Source organism: Drosophila pseudoobscura, chromosome 3 (assembly GCF_009870125.1).
Source record: "Drosophila pseudoobscura strain MV-25-SWS-2005 chromosome 3, UCI_Dpse_MV25, whole genome shotgun sequence".
In the NCBI taxonomy this organism is placed as follows: domain Eukaryota; kingdom Metazoa; phylum Arthropoda; class Insecta; order Diptera; family Drosophilidae; genus Drosophila; species Drosophila pseudoobscura.
In genome coordinates this window covers 17,152,705-17,176,665 of record NC_046680.1, presented here as the reverse complement: position 1 = coordinate 17,176,665, position 23,961 = coordinate 17,152,705, and the positions used below count along the sequence as shown (strand labels likewise).

The 23,961-nt window shown below is 47.6% G+C and overlaps 1 protein-coding gene across 5 annotated transcripts; it reads left to right on the top strand.

Annotated features, from left to right (window-relative positions):
* Positions 1-832: 832 nt before the first annotated feature.
* Positions 833-23,959, top strand: LOC4805009 (uncharacterized). 5 transcript variants are annotated; one of them, XM_015184874.2, is made up of 5 exons: positions 833-1,026; positions 1,763-1,859; positions 10,812-11,310; positions 14,950-17,068; positions 23,404-23,959. In XM_015184874.2, exons 1-5 carry the CDS (start codon positions 844-846, stop codon positions 23,605-23,607), a joined length of 3,102 nt encoding a protein of 1,033 aa, XP_015040360.2. In that variant the 5' UTR covers positions 833-843; the 3' UTR covers positions 23,608-23,959. The 5 variants fall into 5 exon arrangements, with proteins under 5 accessions (XP_015040360.2, XP_015040359.2, XP_001361479.3 ...); XM_015184873.2 differs by having other exon boundaries at positions 930-983; XM_001361442.4 differs by having other exon boundaries at positions 1,008-1,026; positions 1,763-1,864.
* The last annotated feature ends 2 nt before the right edge of the window (positions 23,960-23,961 follow it).

The window sequence follows — 23,961 nt, the reverse complement described above, 5'->3', positions numbered from 1 at the left end:
GCACAAATAGGTATATATTTTGAAGCCGAAACTTAAGTTAAGGCATATTGTAAGGTAACTGTAAACTCTGAAATTAAATTGGGCCCAAATTCGCGAATTTTAGTAGAACTAATGCCCACTACTTGATTTTTGAATACATTTAACGGGAATTTAAAAAGTTTAAATGAAAAATAATTTTTTTTAATGGTAAATTTTTGGTTTATTTACGGAAACATTAGAAAATTGAAAAGGTATATATTTTGGTAGACTTCTCAGAGTCAGTTTATCAATATCAATGTATATTTATTCAACCTGAATTATACACAAATTGTATGTATGCAAGTATGCATGTAATATATGTATTATACATATGTATTTGTGGTTTGCGGACGGCCAAAAAGTATGCTACAAACAGTATAAATAGAATTCATGTATGTATTTATGTAAGAAGCAAGTAGAAATGCCATTTGCTTTTGTCACCGATCGAATATGAAATAGAAAGATCTAAATGGTATTGTACGTGAGGCGGCAGAACGGCAGCAGAACACTTTCCCATCCTCTGAAGACTTGGCCGTGCGCGACCACTGCAATGGATACATCCTAAAAGTGATCCCTGCCCTTCTTTGCCCTTACTTTTATAACCATCAAACGAAAACTGATCGGGTGACCCGAATATTCGAAAAATCTTTTTAGAGAAGTGCAAATAAAAATACCACCGACAACTTGATCAACTTTTTCCCTCTCATGTGGGAAACTCCTCTGATAAGTGCCACCACCCGATGGTAGTGTATATCGCAAGATCAGCAGCAGCGGCAGCGCCGGCGGCAGCGGCGGCGGCGGCGGCGGCGGCGACGGAGGCGACGAATGAACATCAACCAAGTGACCGACTCCGCCGAGAGTCTTGTCTTTGCGCTGGCGGCTAGCGTTCGCTGCCAGTTTCTTTTAACTCGTTCACGTCGTTGGTTGTGTCGGTTGCTTGTCGGTCGGCGTCGCTTGTGCTTTTTGTATGTGGTGTTCCACGCAGCCGCGCATCGTCGCTATAAGAAGGTGGTTCACGGCACTGGGAGATAATACAATATAGTATAGGAATAACAGAGCAGCCGATATGGAATTCTGACACGACTTCGTGCAGATCTCCAGAGCTGCGAAACTGCAATGTTGTGTGTGTGAAAAAAGTGCATTAAACAGCAATAACAAAAGGCGCAGCCAGAAAGATTGTGTGAGAGCCGCACGAAGAAAGAAAGAGGCGAAAGAAGGCGAAGAAGGCGGGGAGAGAGAAGTGCAGAAGCAGAAATTGGGAATAAACAAAAAGAAATTGCATAAGTTTGATTTTTGGCGTGCGCTTTGCTGATCTTCTGCTGCAATATTTGTGGGCTTTTCGTTTTATTTTGTCTGCCGTGGATTTTGGGTTTTGTTTTTCCCTCCAAAAAAAGACCACAGATGATAAAACAAAACGCTGCCGAAGAAGAGACAGAAATTAAAAAAAAAAAAAAAAAAACTTTAAAATAGCTTTTGTCCGGGGCCTGGCGCGACGACGCATCGTCTGGCGGTATTTTACACAATTTTTTTAATCAACTCCATTCGACGGCGGCGTCTACTTGACCATTTGACTTTTTTCGAACAAGTTGTCGCCGCCGCGCCGCTCGTTTTGCATTCAAGTTTTCTCCGAGTGTCCGTCCAGTGTGGTGTACATATGTGTGCGTTTCTCTCTGTGTATTTGGCAATTGAAACCCAAACATTAATGCAATTGTTGCTAACCAATTTCTGTTTCACCGACTGTTAGCTTTTTTATGTGCAAAGCCGCCAAACATTTATGCAACGCGAGCAGAAACAATATCATCGGAAAAGGAACAACTTTGGTCACAGTTTAAAGTGCTCGGGTGAGGTAAGTTTTATTTAACAGATGGACGGACGAACGGACGGACGAACGGACGCAAAGCTATTAACATAAACCAATTACAACTAATTACAATCAAACGTATTAGTCGCCGCAAATCGTGCGCCCCACGGCGTCTATTGTGTCATTAAACCGATACGGAATTTGCATAAATTAGATAAGGATTACCAGCAAATAGAACATAGACGCAGAACAGAGACCCAGAGAACCAGACACAGGCGCAGACCGAAACCAATTTTATATTGTCCTGGCCTTTAATGGCACTCGTAAATGCAGAACAGGGCAAGCCGAACCTCGGGAATACCCTACCATCCATAGAGAGACCCTCGAGTGGGTGCCAAAAAGCATTTCAACAAATACAATATATAGGACGAATTTCAACAATTTCAATGGCAAATAAATTGAAATTAAATTGGTCTGGAATTTATTTTGATATTACATCGTGCTGGTGGATTTCATTCCTCACAGGAAACCCGATGCGACCTGCGATTGGCCAATCATTCAGCTGATGACTTAATTCCGCGAAGCCTTTAATTCGTATTTTGGTGTTGTCTGTTTCGGGGTTTTGCCTAATCATATATAGAAATTCCTGTCACACCAAATAATCGAACACATTCTGCTGTCCAGCCACCAAATTGGGGACTTGCGAAGAGACATCCGACCCAATTGGTAGTGGCACGTCAGGTGGAAGTAATTCATTAGCTCAGAACCATTCGAGCAGCCACTCCATATTGGTTGTAAATTGATTCATCGAACGGATATGTTTGACTAGGTTTATTCCTCGCCCTGCCTCCCACTCCCACTAAGTTTCTTGCATTAATTGCTCGACTAAGCGTCATCGAAAGCCCCTAACAAGTTTGTCTCTTTAGCGAAACCTGTTGAATGGAACAAAGCAGAGAAAGAAATGGGAAATCCATTAAAATTAAATTTTGAACATATACTAAATACATACGCAAACACAGCTGCTAAAAAAAATGAAGCTGAAATTGGATAATATCTAATGCTACGAGGCCACTGGCTCTTCTTCCGTTGCTGCTATTTCTAGATACATCTGGCGTATAGTGGGTGGGCTGGGGTGGGGTAGGGTGGGGTGGCTCTGTATGCACCATTTACAACTTTATTTGGAAATTTGTTTGTCTGTCGTTAAATGGTTTTCCAACTGTTCCATTTACGGCTGAACCTCCTCCGAACGATGGCTGACAATCAATCATCGCATTTCACGATGAATGCATGAGTATTACGACACAAGGCGCATCTCTGGCAAATATAAGCATCTATAAATAGAAAAGAGAGACGAAGAGAGAAAGAGAGAGACAAAAGCCAGATGGCTTACAGCAAAACAGTTGTGGGTGGGTGTTACTTTGGCCAAATTAATGAGGCAACAAACTCAAATAATTAATATACAAATGCGGTCATTGACAATGCACAGACACCCAACCCATCCTCCACCTCCGCTCTTTCTGCCCGTTCGTAAAACTGTAATTAATATTTCATTCAAAGCCGACCAGCGCACACATTATTAAAAGTAGGCAAATAAATATTTCAATTTCATGATGCGGTTTTAGCATTTCATTGCTCAATGGAAACCACAAATAAATGAGATGTGCCATGAGGTGACCGATGGCCGGGGACACGGACACCATTTGGCTACTGATACTGCCACTGCCACAGCTGTTGTGGCAACCCCAACAAACCCCACCCAAAGACAGTAGATCAGATCTAGACCCAAACTCATCTCTGTCACGATCTGAAGATTATTTAACAGCTCGTGGAATTCGCAGAGCGTCCATAAGTGAAAGGTTCGTCGAACCGGAATTGCCAGCGGGCCAAAACACAGATAAACCAGTCAGAGTCAGGAGTGATAAGCATGGACGGAAAGAACCTGGTTCCAAAACATGTTTCCAAGCGAAATTCAAATATGAAACAAACATTTTAAATACAAACGAAAATAATTTAAATAAAGAGCTCGCCGGATTCTTGGGTCCGGCTAATGAATGCCTTAGATCCGGCCCAAGTACAGCTGTGCGTTCCAGTGGGCTGACAAATGATCGCTTTCTTGGCATGGCTGATCATTTATTCAGATTTTGTAATCTACGACTGTCTGAGAGGAATTAAGCACGGCAGGACAGATATGCGCCAGGCATAATTTATTAGTGTTTGGTTTTCCTTTTACTTTTTTTTCAGTTGTTCTCCAATCAAGAAAAAGAATGTCAGAACTGAAACAAAACACTCGAAGTTCCATCCAGCCATTAGTATTCGTATAATCGAGTTTGGATCGAAGTCTGGAGTCGAGACTGCGACCGAGACCGAAACCGAGACCCATTAAAATCGTATTAATACTCGCATAAGAGAAGGAAAAAAGCAAACGCATTGAGCTGGCGAATTAAATGGTAATTTTTCAAGTTCATGGCATCCGGTGACATCGATATATCAGCTTTCAATTGATTTAAATTGTCTTAATTGTTTCAATTTGGACCACGGCGCCGCACAATGGCCGAACAATGAACGGCAGCGGACAGACTTGAACCCAAAACCCACTATTACGATTATGGGTCCATCATAATTTCCATCATAATGGCGCTCTCTGGCCAAGTGCCATAAACCCGTTTTTGAGCACATTAACATGCCGCAGGCCCAGCGAACGAATACACGAGCTGGAAAATTAAATCACGCAAATGCAAATGCAAATGAAAATGGAAATGCATATATTGAGGCATTTGCTGTAAATTGTTGCAAGATTTGCACTTGTGGCGGGGCGCCGCATCAACATGCAGGCCGAACAAATGCAACACTAATTGGCAGCCGACTGGTTTGCTCTTGTCCAATTTTCGGGTTTCCCGCTTTCCATTGTCTGCATTTAATATGTAATTCTCCGCCTGCCCAAAAAGTCACGGATGTCCGGCCCCACCGCTACCGCCACCGCCACCGCCCCTACCACACACTGAATGATTGCCTTGCACAACATTTCAAGTTCAGAGTCGACGAATTGCACTTGTTGCTGCCACACACTTGTTGCCACCGCTGACTCTGCCACTACCACTGGCACTACCTCCACCACTGCCTCTGCTGTGATTCCGTTTTGACAGCTTATTTGTGTCAAAATGTCAAACGGTCACTCTGCCACGAATCACCATTGACCTTGACTGCTGACGAGATATGGATGCGAGCACGAATGGGATTATGCATATGAGTGTATTCAAATGGATACGGCTGGCACTGGCACTGGCACCTCTTCAAGCGTTTTGTTTTGCCTTCAACAGCAGCAGCAGCAGCACCGATGGACAATGCCAAAAGATGTAGGGGGAGCACCCTCCAGAGGCTATTGTAATAGTTGGGCATGAATATAGAAGCATTGTAGACCCTATAAAGATAATAAGCATCCACAGTCAAGACGCGACAGGTTTCAGATCAAAGAGGATACGTTTCCGAAGAGACTCTTGGACGAGAAATCCTTAAGACCCAGAAATTATGATTAACATCAAACTGTAATATCAATAAGCTATCAAGGAACGATGGGAACTAATCTGTTATCCTCGGGGCTTAACAGCCCTAAGTTCCTTAAGCCCCAAACTATGATTACATGTCTGGTTTGAGCTTTTGTGCTCGGAGACGAGGTCTCAACATGTTTTGGCAGCTTTGTACATGCTGTTTGCACACTTGCCTCAATCCTCAATCCTACCCAGCCCCGACGCCTTCCCTCCCCGCTTTACAATTGCCATGTGTCAAGTGGCGTGGGAGGCATGTGTGGCAAGTACATATGGATGGATACTCGTATGAATGTATCAGAAGGAAACATGCCGCAAAGTCGCCCCAGCAGGCAACATTCATCTCGGGCCGCGTTTGTGCTGCTGAACATCGGTTTCAATGGCTCTTTGAGGGAAAAACTAGAGGAAAAACTAGTTTAAGCTGCCACTGCAAGTCCTCTCTTCTCCTCAAAAATGAGGATTTAGCTGTAAATGTTTCTCATTTTAGGAAAAAGTACTCGTCCAAGTCCCTGCCTCTGCTTCTTTGGCCTTATAACATTTTGAAAAGATACTTTTTAATCTAAACTAAAATGAATTACTTTGGTGAAGGCCCTTGGAAGAAAATGTATGAAAATGAGGGAAAAATATTAATATAAAAAGGACAATGAAAGGGAAGAGATAGAGACTCATCTCTGAACTTCGTAATCCATAACATCCATATAAAACCACAAAAGTATGTGTGTGCCACGGATGGATGGAAATCGCATAGAAGGTCGTTGTAAAAAAACTCGAAAAAATACGAAATAATTACTTTGTGCTGTAGCTTTACATGTTGATCCTCAAAAATGAATACGGATTGACAATTTAAGCCGAAATAATTTCGGTTGCCAGGGAAGAGTCGCCAAAGAGAGCGAAAGTTGTGAAATTGGAAACGGCTGCAGCAGGAAAAACAACCAGATTAACTATAGCTCTGCTTTGAATAAGCCAAAGGAAAAGTGCAGAGGAAAGCGGGCAAAGGCGGGAGTATGGAAAAGTGTGAGTGGATGGGTGGGTGGTTGTGTGGTTGTGTGGTGGAGAGTGAGAGTGGGCGGGGCCGGGAGTGGCAGTGGGTAAGTCAAGAGCTTGCCGCTTCACTGCACCGCATGGCGGGATTAACTATGGCTGGAACTGGAGCCAAAGCTGCATACGGCAGTGGAGCACTCGAAAAGCGGAGTTCCTCTTCATATGCATCCGTAATTACAGAGCACACATACTCTGAGGCATGTGTAGTACGAGTATCTCTGAGTGGATGTATCGTAGTATCGGACCATTCTATTTTTGGGGCCAGAGCGCTTCTGCTTGTTATTCGACGAATTTTAGAGCGTCTCGCCGCTGACGGTCGCTGATGTTCAATGCGGCAAGAGCCAGACAAGGTTAATCGAAATCCAACGTTCTCCTCCGAATAATCAAACAATCAACCAACAAACAACCTCTGGCTGATTACTGCAATCAATGAGGGGCAGAAGAAGAACAAAACTCAAGTGTTGTCTCTGGGGCACAAGGTCAGAGTTCGGCTTAGCATAAATTTACAGCTCGCAGCGTTATCTATTGTCAACACGAAAGACACCATTCTACCCAGAGCAGTGCCCAGAAATACTATCCACAGACAGTGCCCCAATGTTCCACGGCTGTGAGCCATTTACATAATCTCTGACTGCTTCGACCGCCACTCGCCAGTGCCCGGCAGTTGCGATTTATTGGCCAGAAGAGTGGGTAACGCCTCCCGCCTTCCCATGCCTCCCCATGCCTCCCCCCGCCTCCTATGGCCTGCACTTAATTATGCTCGTTAAATTTTACAACTTATTCGAGCTGGACGGGGAGTACGGACCTACCCCGCTTCCGCTCACCTGCTCTCCTGCTGCCCTGCTGCCCAGCTGCCCAGCTCACTGGTTACCTAATTTATGCGCATTCATTTGATGGCTCACACTTGGCTAAATCACAATTTAATAGTACTCGCAGCACTCGGCTGCTGGGGAGATACTTTGTGGGCGGTGGAGAAATTATTTATCAATCAGCACGTGGCGTTTCGTAAGAGCTGTGGATGTTCTCCGCGAGTAGAAGAACCCTTAGATGCAACTATCCGAGAAGAAAGATCAACCATCATCAGATCAGCAAAGCCTCCCTTCGGCCCCGATTTCAGTTCCAGTTCCAGTTGAAGGCTTTTTGCCAGGCCTCCAGAAGACCGCCAAAGGGCCTTAATTAGATAGCCGGCGTGGGTACAGGGCCTAATGCGTGTGCAATTAGCATTAACCCAGTGCGTTTTTACTGCCCTGAATTGCAGTTATGAGGCGACATTAGTGCGACTCGGCGCGGTGGCCAGTGCAGGCATTAATTGCATTAATTGCCGCCAACCCACCGTAATCTGTGTTGCAAAATGTCTCTGGGAGAGCGACTGGCAACTAATTAGAGACTTTTGCGACAGGGCCCACCACAGATGGGGCAGTCTCAATGACAGGCGCCGACAATCGGAGTGGTTGTGGATTTGTGGCAGGTAGCGTGGGTGCAACGAGCCGTGAACTATCCAAAAGCTACTATCCCCTGGCCATGGAGGGCCGGGCACTTCACAACCTCTGGTTTAATGAACAGTTGAGGGTAAAACGCGTTAAAATACTATAACTGGGGCCTGGACCCGCTCCAAAAGCGAGACGAACGCAGCTCTTGCACAAACATCTCGACTTGTGGCAACTGTGACCTTTTCCGCTAGTCAAAGCTGCTAAACCAACGCTAGGATATGGGATATATTGTACGATAAGTAAGCTCTTTGTTCAGTTTTTCTAAGAGCCTGGGGCTCCCCTCTTCTTGGAGTAGATCATTCAGATATCCCGAGACTGCTTTGTTTGGCAATCGATTGGGAGAAAACCTGAACAGAAAGCGTATTGTTTGAGCATTAGCTCTGCTTGTGGCTTTGTGTGGTTAATACCCTGCAAGAGGGTAGGCCCTTCCCTGTCCGGAAGGGCTTGACAAGACGAATTGATGTCCTTAAAAGTTTGGAAGATTCTATCTCTTCTATGGTCTACAGCTGTCTACTTTTCAGCAATTCCCTAAAGGGTATTCAAAGCTTCGGCCACGGCCGGCTACCCTCTGGGTTTTTTAGCCAACTTGCGGCTTGAAGATGCAGCTTCAGCCAGCTGCAACCACATTTTGGCCGAGTCATTGTGTGTTAGAGCCGTATTTTCGGCCTTCTGCCTGCAGTTTTCCAGTTACGTGGCACACGGCAAATGCAGTTTGAAGTTGCCGCACGCCGGTCGGAGGCGTCGCCCGTCGCCCGTCGCTGATGATGGTGGTTTTTGCAGTCTAGTGCGGCGTAGGGCAGTGTAAATTAGCATCATTCAGTCGTTGGCAAAAGCGATTTCGCCATGCGACGGGAAAACAATGCTGATCCGCGATGTTTGTGGCTGTGGCTCGGCCGCCGCTGCCTCGTTTATGAAGATTTCTTTTCGGATCTGCTGGCCCCGCCTTGGGCAATCCAGTCCGAGTTTGTCGCTCGAGTCTTTTGTCCGGCCGTCGGCGGTGATGTATTCATGGCAAATCCGTCAAGGCAGACCTGGCACATGGCAACGCCAAGCGCGGCATTCAAATTCAGCCACCGGCTCCAGGCCGAGATTCCCATTCCGATTCCGATTCCGACTCAAATTCCAATTCTGATCCGAATTCGTCTTCAGCATTTAGTGCCAGGCAATTGACTCATTAAAATATCAAAAGCCACCGCAGGCAGTCTGATTGAAGTGCTGAAACTATAAATAAAACCCTCACGTCTCACGTCTATACTCGTATTTTTATTCACATTTCCATAACTCGAGTGCTGCGGGCCACTCGAGCACTCAATTGTTTGGCCAGCAGGCCGCCATCGATTTCCAGTCAACAACACGGCGTCTCTTCTCATCCGTATCAAAATAAATTCTCTTACTAAAAAGCTTGTACAAATGAATGCAGAATTTGCATCGCAAAGACTATGATATGGAAAACGAATCTGTGGCCCCCACAACAACTGCGTTTGGATTGCTTCACGTGAGAGGGATGGATGATTGTTTGTGTCATCATCACTTGCCCCCAGCCGACTTGACGGACTGCTCCAATTTGATATTGTCTGTCTGTGCGACTGCAATCAACAGACCTTTCATGCCGCCTGCAACGGAAACCATCTGAGCGTTTGATGTTGGCAGCCGTCATTAATGGTTTTACACTGCAATTCAGCTCTGCCCTGCTGCTCCGCTTCTCCGCCTCCCTCTGAGAGGGGACAGAAGACTCCGAGTTGTCACTGTGGCCAACAGAACTAGAAAAACTGAACGCTCGATTGTCGGCATGACCGTGGCACACATGTGCACGGCACGGCCTGGCATGTCATCAGCACCATCGCCAGCACCAGCATATGGTAACACGATCAGCGACTAATCCGACAATCCGACATTACAACGAGCATTATGAGTATGATTAAGGCTGCAGCTGCCACAGAAATCCATCAAATGAGGCGACCGCTCACCGCAGAGTTGGCAAGAAAACTCGCAACAAATGTTGTGCAAGAAAGTGGCAGTACAGAGGGCGGACTGACCTCAGGAAGGGGCATCTACAATAGGAAGGGTAAACAACTCAGAGTCCTGGGAGCTTATGTAAGTGCAGGCAGATTCCAGGGATTATTTCAGAGGTTAATGGAGTATAACTCGTACTTCTAGTGGAACAGGAATTACTCGCGGGAGTCTGAACCATGCATTTTTTTCCCCATCAACTGCCATCTCTGTGATTGCCCCACCAGCAACTGCAATCCCACTCGAATCTGCAGCCTGCACTTTGGCGCTATTTTGCGATAACGCGGAACATTATGCACGACGATGAGCTAACAGTAGAGTAGGGTCCCAGCCCCCAGCCCCCATCCCCATCCACACCCCACTCCAAGTGGATGATGATGAAGCTGTCGGCACTGTAGCTGGTGTCCGTCCAGCACTTATCCATCGATCATGGACATAACGACCCACCGACCATGCAGCCTTTGAGAGAGAGTGCGAAGTCGGCTGGGGATGGGACCACAATTTGTTGGCATTTGGAAATGTTGCCTCATAAATTATTATTAGAGAAGACCGAGGAACTCCCCCGGGACTCTGGCACTCTCTCTCAGGCACCCGCTGGAAAATTATGCAATTGCGAAAACCCTTTTCGGCTAATTAATGCATAGTCATGAGCCGGGCAAAAACACTTTTGCATCCATCCAAAAGGCAACAAAATCAAATGGATTCTGTGCCAACAGGAAACCAGTTTCAGTCGCAGTCCCAGCCCCAGTTCCAGGTCAACCTCCAGTTCCAGCTCCAGTTCCAGCGATGGTGGGGCCGAGCGGATGCATTCGTGTCGCTAATAGTAAAAAAAAGCCGTAAACATAAAATTGTGCAAGCTGCTGGACGGAACGTACACAAATGATAATTGAATTCGCATTTCTGTTGCAGGCAACCACGGAGCCAGGGCTGCCACAGCCACAGCCACAGCCACAGTCATGCCCATCTGCAAGAGCTCGGGGGCGACGGCGAGCAACAAGGCCCCCACAGACATATCCGCCGACCATGTGACGGAGGCGGCCCAGGTGAAGCGCACCCGGGAGCAGGCCTACTTCAACTCCTACGACTTTGATGCAATCGAGGTGCTGCCCTACGACGAGGACGATGGCGAGGCGGCTGGCAGGAGCCGGAGCCGGAGCAGGAGCAGAAGTAGCAGCAGCAGCGGTCGCTACTCGGTGCCACACGATCCGGTTGGAGCCCCCAAGTTTGCCTACTTGCACCGCCTGGGGGCATTCTTTGGACGCCCCGGCGGGGCGGCGGCAGTCGGGGGAGCCGCAGGAGCAGTTGCCGAGGGAACGCCTCCAGCTGCTGGCGGAATGGCCGCAGGATTGGTGGCGTCGTCTAGCAACGATAACTTTCTCCTCCCCCGAGCCATGCTCAAGTATCAGAGGTGAGTAGAGCCAAAAATAAAGCAAAGCAATTCTAGGAGTAATAGGATTATTTAAACGCTAAAATAACAGAGATACCCTTCAAGAATCTCTACCAAAGCAAGGGATTAGTTCTTTGTTCCCCTCGAGAGCAGCCGAACCCATAATTTCTCTCTGTGCATGCTCTGAGAGGCAGGCAATCAGCCCCGAATATGCTGCATAATGCAGCAGCCTTCAACATTCCGATAACGACCTTGTGAGGAGGGACGGAGAGGCCCAGAGAAAACCCAAGACCCGTCAAGAGCATATCCCAAATCGTATTTGTTGGGCATGAAGTGCAACACTTCATGGCTCAATGAAGGTGCAACAGCAAGCAGCAGCAGCCACAGATATTTTGTAATGATGTTGTTCCACGGCAATTAGCAGGGCATTAAAGCGGCGATTACAATCACCGGCAGAGTGTGGCCCTAAATGGGGATTATGATTGCCAGAGATGGTTCTCGCTCACGACTCGAACAAATGAGGCAACCTGCAGATGACGCAGGGGCAGCAACAGCAGCACCAACAGCAGCAGCAACAGCAGCAGCAGCTATGTAAATTATGTCTGAAGTTCAAGTGGTTGCTGGTGCAGCAGCAGCAATGCGGTTTTTGGCGCCTGTTGTCAGCCTTCACCTCTTTTTCCTCTCCGAATGCATGTGGATTTTGTTGTTTCGGAGGAGCTGCCACTTGATGGCGGTCAGCAGCAGCAGCAGCAGCAGTATTGCCACTGCCGAGGCAACAACTGCAGACAGCTGCAACAATTACGTTTATTAATTGAAACTAAAGAAGCCACCGGCTCAAGATCTTCGATTCGCTGAAGGTCAGCGCTTGAAGCCAGTTTGGGCTTCAAATATCTCTCAAAAATATACAACAAATACTTCAGTTTATACGTATAGTGTGTACAATATATAGAAACAGATGCCTAGAGTCGTGCCGCGTACTGACAGCCATTTCCATTAATTGGCAGATAGTCGGATTTGCAACTTGTTTTTTTTATTTTTATTTAGTGTTTGGTCTGTCTCAGAATATGGTAATCATGATAAGGTACGCGTAGTAGCCGAATCAAGGAGAGAGCTGAACAAATGCCAAGAGTTTTCCCACCCAAGGTCAATGCAATTATATGCCGGCCGATACGTGGTGGGGTTTAACCCAAATTAGTCACTCCCCGAGCCCTTTCCCAATCCCCAGCTCCAGTCGAAAGACCATTGGCAGGCGGGCCGCGTCGGTGCTATAACTATTTTGATCAACAACTCACGTAGTAGATACAGTATGGTATGTATGTGCCACAGGCCTAGGGAGAGGCGAGGCACGAGTTTCGCACAGTAGCTCTTCGAATCCGACCTTCTCCAAATGCCGATTCCATTGTCCGATCGGCCATCATCGGTGCAGTTAGATCATAGTTAGCCATCAATTGTGGCGACGCTGAACGTCGATGATCGTCGCTGATCGTCGCTAATTTGTATTCAATATTTGAGCCATTGCCCGTCTAGGCCATAGTTATATCTGTAGTTTATGGCCCCAGCTATGCCAAGGTCAGGTTTAGTCAATCCGTTCAATCCAACCGTCCACTCGCACGGCAAACATCCATCTCAGCCAATCAGCGATTCAATCGCTTTGATTGATGTGCAATTGATAGCCAGATATACGTACATACGATACATAAGAAGTTGCTGGATGGATGGTCGTTATTCGGGCACTGCAGCAAAACCAAGTCAGACCCCAAACTTGAGGCAAGTGTAATTTGTCTTGGCAACAAGTCAACAACAATTAGCGGCCACACAAAATTATTTACTAACGGCTGCGCCGTCCGTCTGTCCGTCCGTCCATCCGTCCGTCCGTCCGTCCGTCTGTCTGTCCGGCAGTGGGTTCCGTGCATGCAAACGAGGCTGAACATTTTAATTAACACAGTTCGAACAAACAAAATAAACATATACTCGCACTATCCAAAGATTGCAAAATATTTCATGCTCTTGCCGGGCCGATACGATGGAACCGAATCTGAGGCTAACCTTGCGCCTGCCTGCCGCCTGCCGCCTGCCGCCTTCTGCTGCTGCTGCCAGCAAATTTGCAACGCATCGGTTAACATGCAACCAAATATCAGTCGAATGTGTAGAGAAACCCAAAAAAGAGCGACTGACCGACGAAAGCTATCAGTGTTTTGGGTGCGTAACGCACCGCGACCGAGCCATTCAAGAACAAACACCAATAGCCAGCAGCAGCGGCACGGCAACTCGGCCAAAACCGTTATTGCGCAACTCTTGAGCATGGCCAAAAGCCAGGCGCTGACCTAGTGCCGATCGCACAGAGCACAGGGTGCATATATGTATGTATGTACATATGTAGAACCGATACTGGGGGCTTGTTAGCGATCGTAAGTGAGTTATTAAAGCATTGCCACTGGCGCCAGGCCACCGTAAGTACCGACTTATCAGTATACTGCCAAGATGAGGGTAATCTATCACCATTTGAACATCTTTCAAGACTAAAATCAATCTATCCAACATAAACCCACAAGAAAACACCAAAGAGTGACTGTAGATGATGTGAACGAAGCTTTTCATGTAGATTCTTCCAAGATATTGTTGTACAATCAGCAGAGCATTTCAGATCTCTTAAATAAATTGTGAACACATGCAGACCCAAGCAAATAATTTCTGTGGTCCCCAATCCCCAAGTCACGCTTCCTCCCCGCCATTCAATTCGAGTTTCCGCTGCATTTTCCTCTGATTTTCCATTACTCCTGTCGCGGTTCCACAACCACATCATCAGCCGCATTTCATGGTGCAACGAAAAGTTTGCTCAAACCCCAGACACACACACACAAGCTCTTGAACAATCCGAGAAGTAGTCCGAAGCAGTAACTTTACAGTTAGGCAGAAAAAAGAGCGAACGCGAATGCGAATGCGAAGGCGAATGCGAATGCGATTTGCAACAGTAACTGAAGCCCAAATCCTGTTTAGAACGAGTTTATTTCAATTGAAATCGAATTTGTATGTTGAATTTCTAAATTTTATATTTGTTTTTCGGCTGTGTGTCGCTTCTGTAGCTGTCAGAGCGGCCAGAACTTGAAGTTTTTGCCTGAGATACTCGGAACCAACGAACTGTAGGGATTCCTTGATGCTTTCTAGAAAATTTCAAGAACAATTTAATAAATAAATCCATGCTCTCAGCTATTAAAGCCATATAAATCTGACTGCATCGAGGCGGAGTTACCATTGGAACTCGAGTTTACAGGACATCTACCCTGAATATTCAAATATAATGCATCTATGATCATCTCTTGAGGTCTGCCCAGTATTTGTGGGGGTACCAGCTAGTCGGAGCTCTTTCCTGATTTTCTTACAGATTTTTTATGGTAGCTTTTTCGATCTGCCACTCGTCATTTGCATGCCCCCAAAAAACCAATGCGACAGCTGAACAACTGCCAGAAAATGGAAAACTTCGGCAGAGCCACTAACCTAGTTAACCAGTTTTCGCTTTCTGTTTGGCAGCTTTGACGAAACGTAAACAAAACTGCAATTGCGAAAAACCAACAGCGAGCGAAACCACTTTCCAACGCGGGTTTTCCCTTTCATTGAAGCATTTTTCACTGATTTTCTTTTCCTGTCTCTCTGTTTCTGCAGTGCGGCGACAACTTCAATGCCATTGGCGACGCTCTCGAAGAATGGGACTGCGATTGGGAGTGGGAATGGTACTGGCAGCGGAATAGCTCATAAAATGGCGCATGGAATCGGCCACGACAAGGCGCACGAGATGCCAGGGTCCACGACGGGAGTGGAGCGCAGCAAGAAGTGCTCGATTGCCTCCAATGTCAGCAGCACGCATTCCACGGACTCTGGACTCCCAGCCTCTGCAGCAGCCGCAGCGTCAGCAACAACATCAGCGACATCTGCAACATCTACAGCAGCAGCAGCCGCAGCTGTAGGGAGTGGAGTCAGAGGAGGAGGTGGCTCGCATTATTCGACGGACAAAAGCGGCTCATCCGGTTATTACAGCTCCAATGTATGTTCCACTTATTCGCTGGACGAGCACATCTATTGCGAACCGGTCATAGACATCCTAGACGCCGCCGGAGAGGAGCAGGAGAAGATGAAGATGAAGAGTGTGGCCGCCAGGCAGCGGCTGCGGCCCCAACTCCAGCTGCCGAGGAAAGTGGCCGCCAAAGATACAGCAGCCCCACTGCCATTGCCAGTGCCACCAGTGGCTGCTGCTGCTGCTGCTGCTGGCACTGCAGCATCGGAAAAGTTGTCCACAGTGAAGAGCCAGCGCTTGGACATGCAAGATGCAGCCACCGGAGCTGCCATCGAAGAGTTCCATTCAGCAGGAGTCAACGACCTCGAGCAGACGGAGGAGGAGGAGGCGCACAAGCTGGAGCAGATGCTGCCGCTCTACAGCGACAAATTGCGCATCCTGGAGACGAGCATTGAGAACCTGGACCGCCACCTGAAGACCTTTCCCCGCCTGTTTGCCCAGGAGCAGATTGTGTCCTTCATGCAGTCGCCCGATGCCCCACCCCTGGCTCTGCCCCCACTCCCACACCCACTGGACATTAGCGAGAAGCTGAGGGCCTACAACCAGCTGCCGACCATCATGGAGCAGCAGCAGCAGCAACTGGTGGACGATTCTCTGCTGGACATCGATCTGGACGCCTTTCTGCTCGATCCGAAGCCCCCATCGCAGTCCCAATCCCAGACCAATCTCAGCCGCAAGCCCAAGGCCAAGTCGGGGCGGGGAATCGACAATCCGAGCTTCCTCAGCGACGAGCAGCTGGAGGAGAACAACTACAAGTGTGCCAAATACATCAACTCCTGCCCGGAGGACGCCTACCGCGTGGAGAGCGAGGCAGCGGCCGGCCACGCCCCCGTCATCGAGGAGAGGTTTGTGAAGCGCTACGAGGACCAGCTGCACTTCCAGAGCACTCGCGAACTCCTCGAAGACGTGCGCGACAAGATACGCCTTCTGTCGCGTGCCACGCCCTCGCCCTCGGCCACGCCCGCACCCACACGCACACCCCCGCCGGACATACCCAAGGAGCTGGAGGGCATGATCCACACGCTGAAGCAGGAGCTGGAGTCCTACCTGCAGCGCATGAACCAACACAGCGAGCAGGATCTGCGCCAGCTGTGCAGCGGCCTGGGCCGGCAGCAGCACGTGGTCCGCCTGCAGAACGCCCTGGAGCGGAGGCGAAGCTGCGCGGACCTGCTGCACCTGAACGCGTACGAGGCAGTGCACGATGGGGTCCTGATCTCGGCCAGCGGCCGACCGCTCAGCGTCCGCGAGCAGACCATGACCATCCGCTGTGCCAGCGATCCCAACTTCAAAATGAAGCGAAAGTCCATCACCGAGGTCTTTCCCACAGCCGAGTGCTACATCGAGACCACGTCCCTCTCTCGCAGTGCCACGCCCACGCCCGCCTCGACGCCTCAGCTGGAGCTGGAGGCCCTTCATCCCCCGTCGCTGCCAGGCACCATGGTGGTGACCCAGATGCAGCGTAACCTCACCTTCCACAGGCCCATCCTCTCCGGCGCTGGCTCCAACAGAGGTGCCAGCCAGGAGGACGCTCTGGGCGGGGGCTCCGGAGCCGGCAAGGGCGAGCGGGACAGCTTCGCCGAGTGGCACCGAAAGAAGCCGAGCATCTGGGAGATGTACTATGGCACCAACCGCCTGCACCAGTCGCTCCTCGGCAAGCAGCGGGGCGGAGGCGAACTAGTCATCAGCAGCCCCCAGCCCACGATGTCCTACGTGAGTATTGGGTAACATTTTGTAAATTCAATGGGTTTTCCTGGTTACTGGAGAGCATCTCTTTGCATCTACGAGTCCCCTAACATAGTTCTCAAAAAACTTAAGTACTTTAGAGGACATCCAACCAACAATCAAAGTTCCACGAGTACTATTTCATTGCGAAATATTAGAAAATTCAAGTAATGAAGGCCGCTGCAATTGAATAAAGATAAAGTGGCCCCAATCAATATTTATTTGAGCATCAGACCAGGGAGATTCGTGCGATCTCATTACAATTCCACGAAAAATTCACTCCACTCCGAGTCGTGTGAAGTAATTGATGAGAATTTAATTTGATTTTTATTTCAATTGAATTTGATGCCAACTTCCGTTCACTGAATTATTCATAGCGAGCCAGAAAATCTACAGCGAAGGGAATTGAGTGAGGTTTGATTTTCTTGAACGATATCCTTCGTTATTTTGCGAATGCTTGGGTGTTTCTCTCCGAGCCTTTCTCGCTGAATGAGTGGTATTGCCTTTCATCATCATACGTACGTATAAATATAATGATATAGAGTCGGCTTGGGTCAAGTGCGTTTCGAAATAATAGCCAAATGTAGATCAGCCGACCGGCGCCCCCCGCTGGCTTGCAGAGATAATTATGAGCTGGTCGGCGAACAAGGCGTATGATTAATGCCTTAGTCGGGCTAATTGCAGCCAAGCGGAGCTGCAACCCGAGGTCGGCCAGCCCCACGAAAATTGGATAAACTATCACAATAATTCACAGCCGATCGAACAGCGATTTGCATGAGCCAAGATGCGCTGCTCATTAGGCCCCCAATTCCGATACTGACTCAAATTCTGATTCCGAGCCAAATGCAATTCAGCTGGGAGCCCCGGCAGCCGTTCGTGCAAACAGTTGTTCAACCTCATCCTTGGCCGCGATCCGAGCCATTTTGGTAGTGCTTCGTGAGCGTCTCCAGCTCTCGAACACCCCCGCACTGGCGGCGGCAGTGCCAGGCGGCAAGAACAACATCGGCCCCCGGCGGATGTCGTAGCATTGACGCCACTCGCATACTCATCACCGGCACTCGCCGGGGGCTTTATTATGCGGCAGGCGACATGCGCGATAAGATCACCATAGTCGGAGCCCCTTCCATATGGCAATATGATTAATTGTGTGGCGTGCCACGGAGGCTACTGTTCCACACAGCGAGTGGTGGGGAGGGAGTTCTGGCGGTTCCGAAAGCCCCATAATTACATCTAATGTTGGATGCACCACTCGACGCGGAGCTGTTGCCTTGCTTCTGATTCTATGGCTCTTCAGTTAATGCCAGATTGAGTCATAAATCTCGATGATGCTCAGTCAAAACTGAATGAAAACTGAAAGCAAAGATAACTTTGTTTAATGGCAGGTCTTGTACACTGTAAATAAAAGCTTAGAGTTCTATGCTATCACTCAGGAACCTTAGTTTGTTCAGGTAGGCTTAGGGAGAATCGCGTTAATATCATTCAAGTCAAGCGACAGACCGCTACCAAGTTTGGTTTCCGTTCTACGGCCAAGTCAGTGATGCAATATCCGTAGCCGTGAATCGAATGTATCTCGGGCCAGCTTTGGGGCGCCATTCAAACGCACTCGAAACGCGAGACGCGAATCCAAATGAGTTTTCACTTTCAATAGCGCGCCGCTCAGGGCAGGGCTGCGGGCGAATCGCCATTCAATTAGGGTTTATTCACCTTAACAGCATTTTGCATTCACCGAGCGATCGGATCTATAATCTCTAGTGTGAGTGCTGGCCGGCTAGGCAGGCAGCGCACGACCGATTTGAACTTGGGGCCATTTTACTCGCGGTATTGGGCCATAGTGCGGATCAAACAGTTAAGCGACTCGACCACTGTACCAGTTAACCTTTAAATTCCGTTAAGCGGCCGCATCTTGCCAACTGACTGGTCACTTAATTGGCCATCGATTGTGTCCGCGATAACCAGAAAAAGGCATGCAACAAGTGGCAAGAGGCAGCAACAGCAACAGCGACAGCGACAGCGACAGCGACAGAGGCTGCGGCATCGCAGCATCATAGCCAGGCCCAAACTCGAAACCGGTGCCAGTCGCACAGTTGCCCTACAACTCCGGTGACCTTTAAGGACGTTTGCTCGACTTAATGCAGCAGGAAAGGAAGATGCCGAAACGAGATTCTCGCAAAACAGAAGCTGCCCCTCCGCCTGCGGACCCCCTAGCGCTCCCGCACCCGCCCTCCCTGGGGTGGCAGCTCGAAACTCGTCCCACGGCAAATGGCCGGCAGCGAAAACGAAAACAAGTTTACAGCCATGAATGCCAAAATGAAAATGAAAATGAAAACGAAAATGAAACTGCAAAACGAAAACAGAAACAGAAAACCGAAATCGAAGCGGAGCGAAATGTAAGGCAACTGCGTCCCAAACTGGACGCTGCACGCGTTTGTGCGAGCATAGAAGTGCCTGCCACAAAGTGTTGCAATCGCCATCGGCGTCGCATTTGCTGCTGCACAGCCCCTGGCCGGTGGGCAGCAGCCTGTCCCGAACTGGGTTATGGCAATTTCCATTTGTTGCCAGCACCCGAACGCAGCCTGGCGCTGGTCTCAAGAGCAGGCCAAAACGTTTGGTCATGGATTTTGTCAACCTTCTTTGGCCGGGTGCGGCGCCTTGCTCCGATTGCCATTTGCATTTGTCCGATGGCAGCCTTTTGGCCAGAAATTCGAGCTGGCTTTTTCATTGGCAGCCACGGGGGCCGAGGCTTATATAAACATAAGTGGGCTATCATGGCCCCGTCAGGGCATTACTTCCACGGAAGCTGTAGCTGTAGCTGGAGCTGTGGCCGCGGCAGCGCCAATTATGTGATCAAATTTCCACCCATTACTCATACGCCGTGTTCAACCATTGAGAAAATGCAGACATTAGTCGAGGCGACTGCCACAAATGTCTGAGATAATTATGGTGCCACTGGAATTTTGCAATTCTGCCACGCCCCAGCAATAGTTGCAGCAGCAGCAGCCGCCCCTGTGAGGTGACTCAACTGGTGGACAGCTATCCACCTGACGCCTCAGCTGCAACGCTTTTCCAATGCACTGCAAAGCAGAATGGCAGAAGAAAATTCATTTGCAATTGCATAAATGTTCCGCTCATGCTCTGCATAAAAACTAATTGAATTAAATCCCTGCTCGTGGACGTATTGCCACACTTCAGCCGAGTTAGCGAAGATCTGCTAAGTGGGGGAAACAAAACAAAACCCGTACAGATATCCCGCCTATGAAGACATTCACCTGGGGATGGATGGATCTCCGGTTCGATCAGATCAGTTCAGTTCGGTTCGCTGCTGGCTGCACAAAGCGTGGATCTGTGAAAAGTTGGCTGAAAAATGGTGAGCAGGCGCTGGAAAAATAAACGATCTTCACGTATATATTCTATACACTTGCAAGTTCCATTCAAATATCAAAACAATACTTTAAAATAACCTTTTAATAAGGAATTGATATACAATTAAAATTAATAGTACCCAAACGAAAAGATAAGTACTCTAAGGTACTAAAGATAATTACTCTTGGAGCTAGTGAGCTATGCTTCCTGTTCAAAACCTTTGTGGATCGTGAAAAGAAAAGGGAGAGATAATACCCAGAAAAATTACAGCTCAACCCCACAACATATTCTTCAGAGATCTGTTGAGTATTTCGAGTGCAAAATTGCAAAAGTACTCTTGGAGAATGCTGGAAAAAGTCGCAGAAATACCTCTTCATGTGATGCCTTTCAGAGGAGATAACACCAGATATTGTAGCTAATTATGGCATCGGATCAGAGATCTCCATGGCCGAGACGTGAGCAGAAATATGGATTCCCCCACAATCACCCTCGTTGAAAGACAGAGTGCAGGGGCGATCTGTTTGCGGACGTGTTAAAATGTAGTTTTCTCTCGGAGTAATTTGTCAAACCTGATGTACTCCATCTCCATCTCTATCGCGTCGTGTTGGTAGTACAGCATAAAACTTGGCCAACTTCCAGCCAGAGACAGAGCCACAGCCACAGCCAGAGCCAGAGCCAGAGCAAATGGCCGAAATGAGGGGATCGGGGGAAAAGGGGCGTTTTCAATGTCAGTGAAAAACGTGTGCGGCACATTAAACGATGCATTTTCTTCTCGGACTTAGCGCACACCCAAAAACATGGCCCCAAATATGGGGCGGCCGCGTATTTCAAGGCCGGCCAAAGCGGGAATTTACACCCTGTAGCCACCATCGCAAGATTTCTCATCGTTTTGCATATGTTAAGCGAATGTTGAGTTCGTCGTTTTTTATTTATTTTATTATTTAATTCATTATTTATTGCGTGTGCATGTGCGTGTGTGTGCGTCTGGCATCATTTGCAAATTAGCTTCGTCTGTGTTTTGGGCTGGGGCGGGCGTGAAAATCAATCAATTTATTCAATATTCATTCGTTCATTCATCCACATCGGGCCCCCCACTCTTCTCCTTTCCCATAACTTTTTCTTCTTCGTAACAATTGCACTTCATAAAGCCGTTACACGCGAATACACACGCAGAGCAAGAGCGAGAGAGAAGGAGAGAGATGCAAATGTTGGAATGCGGTAACAGCCATGCCGCGTCATCAGCGCCTATGTTGGTACCCTTTTCCGACGATGCCAGCAAGGGTATTAAATGCCTCGGTCTTCGCAGCTGGTCTCCCCCTCTTGTTTACCGATTACGTCTGTGCCTTTTCAAAGTACTTCGCCCGATAAACAGCACAGCAGAGGTAATAATACGTATGTATGCATGTGTATGCGTGCGTTTGTGTGTATTAGCAACAACACGACTTTGGACAGCATCACTAACCTCAGACAAGCATCAAAAGGGAGAGCAAAGAAGCCGGAAGGCAGCTAAATTTACCGCAAAGTGGTTTCATTTCAATTTCTCCTTTCCTACCGCCCGCCGTTCGTGTCTGTGCGCTCGAAAAAGAAATGATCACCCGAAACCGAAAACAATGCAGCCGTGTAGTGAAGCACAAAAAACCAGTCACAATCACAATAAAATGCAAAGAAATACGAAAAAAAAAAAAACACACAGTTCGCACAGATTTGGCAGGCCAACTACGGCTCAATTACAAACAAACACACCCTCACACAGGCTCAAAAGCCCTGAGTGTGAATGGTGTTAGTGTCGAAAGCACTTTAAAGTTTAAATACACACGAAATTACACTTGAATGCCCTTTTAATGACCGCATTGCGTATGCGCAGCTTTCACTCAGACGCGGAATATCTTCGGAATTCGATATGCGTCTGAAAACCAAAGTACATACATAGATACATATGTACGTAAATTAGTCTTGATTACAGGATGTTGCCGTCCCTCAATACTTCTGATGTAACTTTTACAATGTTTCCACTCAGGAAGTTTCTTAATATGTGCCCCTGCCCCACCCTCAAGTGACGGCATTTTCGATATATCCATCTCATAGTGGAAGAGTTTTGCAGTTATGACAAGTTGATCCATGTGCCGTTGCGAAGGATACCGTATTCTCAATCCCCACTCTGTCGATGATGATTGCACCTGACTAAGTGAAATTTCCAACAGTGTTTCATAACTTTTAACGTGTTTAGCGAGAATCAGCAAAAAGAAACAAAAACGACGACAGCAACAAAAACTGTTAACGCTGGGCTGTGTTTCATATGTGCTTTGCTCTTTTTTTCGCTGTTACTGACAAGATTTCAAGGTTGTGTCGCTAAAAGAGAGATGCAAGACGTCGGCAATACAAAGAGGGAGCGAGAAAATGGAGATGCGAAGACAACAAAAAGCTCAGTGGGTCAGATTTTTGTGCGTTGAAGCCCTTTTTATTATTTATTGTAGTATGTCTGGGTGGTGCCACGCCACGCCTTGTTGGACTGCAAATATTTGCGATCGCGGAGATGCTTGTGCCATGAGTTATGGCTAAGCGTTTTGCGGCCGCACTTAGCCAATGACCTGAAAAATCACACAAATAAATCAGATGAGCCCCCATCTCCATTTACATATGCACACCACATAGGAACTAATGCAGTCAACGAATATGATCATGATCAATGTCAAAACAATCATTCAGGGTCCGGCGATGGTGATGGCCGACGATTTACATAAATAGAAACCGAAACCCGAAACGTTCATAACGTCAAAAATTAATGAACTTAATTGCGAGCCACACTAACTTTTTATATATGTAATTAAATGAGAAAAAAGAAGGGGAGGATGTGAGGAATGCGAAAAAAACAACGGGAAACACACATGTCCATACATCATATATATGTATGTACATATATGCCTGCCGAATCCTAATCAAATTTATATTTTTTGTACTTACAGCCATCCTCACGACCCGAATCCGACTTTACGCTCGATCTGCCGCGCGCTGAGCAACTGCGATTGAAAATGGAAAAGGAGAAGAAATTCCGCCAAAGATGTCGCTTCATCACCACATTTCTAAGTCTGGTCTTCTTTCTGCTGACCGTCATGGTCGTCAGCTTGGTGTTGACCCGCGGCAAACGCATGTTCGGCAGCATGATCTGATGATATATTGTAAACGAACTAATTACAGTGCCAACAAAAACAAAAACAAATGTAACAAATGTTAGCGAAACTCAAATTTAATGTTAGTCCTAAGGTTAGCTTCCTTCCTGGTCTGGCAGGACAGCCGCAGTATTGTTAATAAATTATTTATGTGATCTTAGTTGTTTAAGCCGCGAGTGCATTTCTTTCTGTAAGTAAACAGAGCTGTCAACTGCATGTATGTATGTACTATCCCAACCTAGCGTTTGTCAAATTTACCATTAAGCTTATATAATTCGTAGAAGTTTTAAGTATAATTGTGCGTCTATGAGTCTTATGAGAGTGTCGAGAATAAACAGAATACCACAACCGATC

Coding starts and splice junctions, on each gene's coding strand:
- LOC4805009 (XM_015184874.2), top strand. CDS start 844: ATGAACATCAACCAAGTGACCGACTCCGCCGAGAGTCTTGTCTTTGCG. Junction 1,027..1,762: donor CGCATCGTCGCTATAAGAAG/GTGGTTCACGGC, acceptor ACCGACTGTTAG/CTTTTTTATGTGCAAAGCCG. Junction 17,069..23,403: donor CCCAGCCCACGATGTCCTAC/GTGAGTATTGGG, acceptor TTGTACTTACAG/CCATCCTCACGACCCGAATC.